The 6,851-nt window shown below is 37.5% G+C and overlaps 1 protein-coding gene across 1 annotated transcript in view; it reads right to left on the bottom strand.

Annotated features, from left to right (window-relative positions):
• Positions 1-2,021: 2,021 nt before the first annotated feature.
• The window catches only part of LOC136243324 (uncharacterized), a 37,401-nt gene continuing 32,571 nt past the window's right edge, over positions 2,022-6,851 (bottom strand). The window contains exon 2 of the mRNA XM_066034852.1: positions 2,022-3,416. Coding sequence (XP_065890924.1) covers positions 2,196-3,146 — 951 coding nt within the window. The 5' untranslated portion in view covers positions 3,147-3,416 and the 3' untranslated portion in view covers positions 2,022-2,195. The remainder of the gene's footprint in view (positions 3,417-6,851) is intronic.

Here is a 6,851-nt window from a genome sequence, read left to right on the forward strand (position 1 = left end):
CAGGTTTGTCTATATTGGCTTTTGAAACTTTACCTCAGAAAAGTCTCCTTGGTACATTCTCCAACATACAAAGTTCCTTATTATGGCCACTTGCATAGCATGACCAGTTAAAAATTGAAGGCTATATCATGTGCACACTGACAGCAACTGTTTGGTCCCAGCTCAAAAGCATAATATACATATAGTAGATTCTGGATTAACTGTTAAATTTGATGATAAGAGCTTACAATTGGTTGAACTGGTATGCACAGTATACTAAATGCATATCAACAAACAGTATTTACACCTGTACATGTAGTTGCATACATTATAATTATACTTAGTAGTGAGCTCTATGTATCATGTGTTGTTAATGTTATAGTATCATCATACATGTGCATAATACACAGAATGACTTGGTGGAGAAGGCACCAAGTACGGTCATTTCTGACAGATAACACAATGCCCAAAAAAACTTGTATATCACCAATAACATACAAATTAATGGATTGTTCATTTCCTAAAAGCATTATTTATATATTAGTATGTTCACGTTGAGCTGAATCCTGAAAAACAGCTAAAAATTAAAAGTGGATTTTTTCTCAACAGAGTTAACATTTCAGTCAACCGGATGATTATTGGTAACAGCAAAGGTGTCAACAACAGACATGTACAGTTTGGCTCCATTACAAGTTCGGGAAAGGGCTATAATGGACACTGTATTTATATGGCTTCCCCATAGGAAATGTATTGTGAAAATTTTGATTGGCCATAAATATTATGTCAAACGTTTGAACAAAAAGATTTTGAAATATTTTTAGTGGGTCAAGCAGTACTACAAACGAGCCAAGTTTCAGGATCGTGTGTAATTGCATCCATGAGTTATTAAATGTTTTTGAGGATTCAGCTCAACGTGAACATACTATAGCTATACAGATAAAACATTTTTGGCACGTGCACATTTAAGTAGGTATGGTGAAAACAAGTTGCCAAGTGTGCTGGGGCAATTGGAAACCAGAAACAAAAAATGGGAAAATAGTCAACCATTGTATACCGTACGTGTATCCTAGAGTAAAACCCTCACTTAGTGGCCACCTCTTAAAGACACATTGTAATTAGGTTTTTAATGACATATTGATAAGACCACTTCACAGTTACCTTTTCATAATGACCACCGTTTACAAAGACCACCTCTTTGTGACTCATAGAAAGGGGTAAATGTCATGATCATCTACCATATTTTGGTCCACACTTCACTAAGGCTATCTGTACCATGAATGTGTCATTCAAAAGCACTCCATGACCATGCAAGTGAAGTGTAGTTAGTACACATGGTAACCTACTGTATCAAAGAAAAATGAGGCCGCATAAGGAGGTGATGACCTTAAGAGCCTAGCCTTTTTTTTTGGTCGATCTAGCTGTTTTGATAGATGTTTGGAACTGGTATCTTTGTAAAGAGGTGGTCTTTATAAAGGTAACCATGAAGTAGTCTTACTAATTTAAGGTCATTAGTATGCTTTGATCATCTTTGGAATTTAACTACAATGTGGTCTTTGTATGGAGGTGGTCTTTAAAAAAGGTGGCCACTAAGTGAGGGTTTTAGCTAGGATACATCTATATGATGATTTCTGTTTTCAATTTCCATTCTCTGTTCCTAGTTTCCATGCATTTCCACTGTTTCCAATTGCCCGTGTGCAGTCTAACAGCACAAACTAGGAAGTATAATATGGTCCAGTCCAGGGTTTGTACCTTCCCCTGATGGTGTTTAGCAATAAACCAGAGGCCAATCTAGGTGTTAGCATGATGCAATAGAAACCTTGACCTCAGCTCTTGATTTATATTACATCATTCTGTCACTTCCTCTTATGTAGTTTAACTATGCACACCATTTTCAAATGTACGTGTGATGTCTGTATACATAAATTATGTGTAGCTAGTTATAATTATGTACAGTGTATCATATGGGCCACTATGGGGACCAATTCATAGTTCTGCAGAATTGAACACAGTCCTTGAGCCCGTGAGCCATGAGGCACTTTGAATAATAATAATATATTATGTAACAGAAAACAATGCATACACTTCTTGTCACACATTGTATATACAAATATTGTATGCTTGTAAAAGGGTAGCTACATGTAATTCTAATGCAAAATTGTACATACATGATTTTTGAATTAAAACAATTCTATAGAATACTTGATACTCTGGTGTAGCTAGAGTATTAGTGTCATTACAGCAGCCAAAACAAGAACTCCCAATACAGTAGATGGTTTGAAAATATTACCACTGTTACCCACAGATTGTTCAGGGGTACTCTCCTCAATGAAGTACACTGTAGCAAATTGGAAAGAAGCAGGAGCTACATAGTGGTCAGAATCACCCCAAGGTAAGTCACCATTAGGTGTCCAAAATGCAACTGCAAAACTTGATTCACTTCCAATCTGAAATTGTACATCAGTGTTTTCCGTTGAATAAAGTGGCCGAGAAAACTCATATGTGTACCAACCATCTGCAGCAGGAGAGGCAAAGGGATAAGCATACGTGCTAACTGCAGAATGGGACCATGCATACTTCAGCTGATTAGCGTAACGTTGTGATGACAATCGATAATCTAACAAGTGTGCACCAGTCTGACCATCGTCTCCTCTAAGGCAAGGGTGGACTGAAAACTCATCATCACTATTTGAGGTGTGGTCATTCCCAGTAGTAAATCGTTCCACTCCAGGTTGATAACTTCCCAAGTCATCAGGATTGTAGGCATACGACTGATAAGAACCATCTTTGGGGAATACAACAGGACTCCTCAGTGGATACTGTACTCCAGGAATAGAACCAGGTGATGCTGACTCCATATGCCATACATCAGTCATATAGCTATCACAGGAGCAGTTATTTGTAGCACAATACAACTTGATTGCATCACAATCATATGATGCCCCAGTGTATCCAGCTGGAGTACAGCCTCCCATGTCAAACATAGTTGCATTCGGCCCTACTTGCCACATCACTGCCATGGAATGGGAAAAGCTATTTCCAGCAGTCAAGTTCAAATAATAGTTTGCTCTGATTTGCAGCAACATGTACATGTGGCTATGGTCATGGGCAAACCTAATTCTTGCAGACTCTCTCAGTGCCATACTACCAGGTAAGCCCACCTGAACCATATCTATACTATCACTTCCAGTTGAGTTGCATGAATTCCAATCATCATCGTTACCATCAACATCTAATCCAGTACATATTGGAGCATAGTATTGACAGTTAGCCAGCAAGAGCTGCTGCAGTATACTAGCAGCACAAATACCATCATAATCCTAGCCATGGTTTACTGTGCAGTCAAAGCCACCGTTAGCTACTCTAAACCAAACAATTGTTCCGACTTGCAGTACGCCTGTATTTGTACCCAGCTATCCCCTTGTACTATGACCTACACCCTATAAGTGTAAACATACAATCACATATATTTTGGTCATGTGTTCTCACATCCACACATGCAGAAGCACACACATGCACATACAGAGTACAGAATGCTAACTGCATGCTTACCATTATGTCATAAAACCACAACCACCACAATATTACTAACAACCACCACAAGTTGTACAATATTACTATCATCATTAATGTTTGATACACATACAGGCATGACATACATGTCAGCTACAATTACTCAGTCATGCACATGTCATCAAAATTGATTCCATTACAATAAATGGGACTTGAGAGGAAACTTTAGGACAGAAAAAGTCAATACTATGTTGACTGGTGTTTGTTAATTAGTGTTGGTGTAACTAGCTAGCTGAGGGTTGCATGCAGGCACTACAAAATTAATGGGCATCATGACGTATCATGGAAGCTTTCATTGGCCTTTATTTTGTAAGCAATCCTTCATGACAGATTGATATTCAGGGGTCTTGTAGCTAGGACATAACAAAAGCTGTGTTCTTTATACCACACACTTCAAGAGCTCAAAAGTTTAATTATGATTAAAGCTTCATATGCATTTTTTTATTATGCATGTTAATAAACACTTGAGAATGTTGCCATAAAAGGTAATTTCTCTTATGTGTGACAGTGTATGCTAATGAAATGAGAGGCCTCCAAACTGCACATAACTATATCACATGACTGACCAACAATATCAATAACAGGACATCTAAGAGCTACTGTAATATTTTAATTTATGGTACAAAGTACAATAAACCTGAATTATGGCATGTCAATAACATTTCAAGAGAAATAGATGTGTGGCCTTTAGTCAGGTAGTGTAAAAGCCACAAAGTTTATAATGTGCTCTATGTCAACTAGGTGCCAATTTTGTGATAGTGCTGTTCCAAATACTTCCTGTAGTCAAAGTAGCTAGGTACATCTACTTGCCATCACACATGATCCACCACCTGTACTGTGACCATTACATATACCTTGATATTCATAAAACTGATATAGGCCACTACTATAAAACAGTAGTCTCACCAGCCAGCCAGCCAGCCTGTATTTCTGTCATTTTTTAACCAAGTGACAAACCAGGCTGGCAAACTTGCAATCTAAGAAGCACCTAAGGAGTCACACAGCCAGATATCTGGATTGAACTCCCTCTACATCCATGTTAACTACAGAATCTTTCACATAGAATTCCTTTAAGTATCAGATCACAACCATACACTATGCATGTGTGGGAAGATGGAAAGAATAATGGTTCTGCATTCAACAATGTTTCATTATCAAGTGCTGGCTCCCTAGGCTGTTGTACCAGCTAGCTTCTCACTCTATACAATTGAAACATATTTCCAGTGGTAGTGAACCACCAAGGTAAGAACCTTGAACCCACACTTAGTTTAAAGCTTTTAAAACATTATGGTATTGTCTGTTGAGTGTCAAGTTGGTATGCTAGGTTTGTTTTCTTGAACTAGCATGGTTTCTATGCATCCTGTGGTCAGCAATGTATGGCTTCTGGTATACAAGGTCTCAGGACTAAAGTACTAAAAGTACTAAAAGTACTTTAATTTTAGTAAGGCATTTTTCATATCATCAGGCACTGAGTTGAGTATTGCAATTGTGTAACACATTATCGTGTTATGATGATATTTTCATCTTAAAAGATCCTTGATATCCTGTTTCAAGAAGCCAAAATTATCATGCAGTTTTTATAAACTGTTTGTATTGCCTGAGTAGCAATGTGAAGCAAATGTCTTACAACATTTGTGTGTGTGCGTGCATGCATACGCATGTGTGTGTGAGGCATGTGGTGACCGAGTGGCCAGAAAAAATACTGCATAGATGCTAAATCCTTTGCAAATTCTCAAAAAGTACTTTTGTTAATGCAACCAAGCCCAAAAACTGATACAATACTAGTGATATACTAGTAGTTACATACAATGCTCTCTTGTAGACTGATGTACGGTTCATGTACACCCATTCATATTGTGTTCCACTCTCGTCCATTATACACATATTGCACTGCACAATCCTCATGAAATTATGGCCTTATTTGAAGTGTTATCTCCAATAGTCAGTTGTTTTTGAGATTAGTACAAATGCAAGAATATAAATATCTCAATTATTTTGCAGCTAATTGGTGAAATGTTAAATGCTACACCAATAAAGCAAAATTATTAACATATTTTTCTGTAGGAGGCATGTTCCCAGCCCCCATAAATAGAAGATGTTTCACAAGCTTTGGCACACTTGGTGCTCAAAATAACAAAAAACTTATGCACTGCAGTGAGTGCAGATCAAAACAAATTTTGGTTTGCAGTTACTGACTACTGGTCTGCAGTACTGCATTTTAACAGCATGTATTCAGAGTGTAACCTTGATGGCATACATCAGTATGTGGATGCCAAACTACGGGGTGTCTGCCACTGTCTAGAGGCATGCAACCAAGGAAAATTTGAAATTACACTTCATGAAATTGAATCTGAGAGTGATTTCAGCAACACTACTATGACACATAAAAGTTATTAGTTTCACATGCTAACGCTATATGCAAATTGTATCCAGTTACCACTCTTCTTAGCCCTCTCACTTAATATTTTGTTGCTACGCACCTGAGGGATGAGATGTATGTACTAACTATTATGGCGGCTCAGATGTATACAATTTAGAGTAGACCACAAGTACACCTATGGTATTTTAAAACTGGCAACTGTGTGGTAGTATAGTACATCACCCTACTGAATACATACTTAGTTCTCTTCCTCTACATCTTTTAAATCCGTCACACTAACTCAGAACATGAGCATTTGCATCCTTGAAAATGCAGACCTTGAAGTCCTCATGATTGAATTATCAAGCTTCTTTATATTAATTAAAATGCATCTGAAGAGTACACAATCGGTAACTGGCTGCTCGGTTAGAGTATCTTAGAGTGGAGGAGATCCCTTGATTTGTTTAATTCACTTGTTCAATACAGGTAATTGCTCATAATATAACAACCAATATTACCAAGCTTTTTATTGCAACTACTGTAAAGTGTAAACATGCTTGACAGCTTTCCCATGCTAGTGAGGTACTTAAACACATGGGACCAAATAGACGTCATACATTTTGTCAATATACTTCTGCTTTAAAAGCTGGTATGTCAAAGTAGTTATTATTTGATAAACGCCCAGATACATGGATGTACAAAAAGTATACAAATGAAGGTACTGAACCATTCACTGAATTCTAAGTACCCTGACCTCTGTATGTTTCAAGAAGTACCACTCCAATGTCACATACACAAAAAGACACCCAAGCTTGAATAGATGCCAGGCCTTTTATTGCTGGCACTATTTAAATGCAGGTTTCAAAATTGTTTATAAGAAATAGATGACTGTGTGTTTATATGGATAAACAAGCAGAAGAATAACAAGCTCCCATTTCCAATG

This window comes from Dysidea avara, chromosome 13 (assembly GCF_963678975.1).
Source record: "Dysidea avara chromosome 13, odDysAvar1.4, whole genome shotgun sequence".
In the NCBI taxonomy this organism is placed as follows: domain Eukaryota; kingdom Metazoa; phylum Porifera; class Demospongiae; order Dictyoceratida; family Dysideidae; genus Dysidea; species Dysidea avara.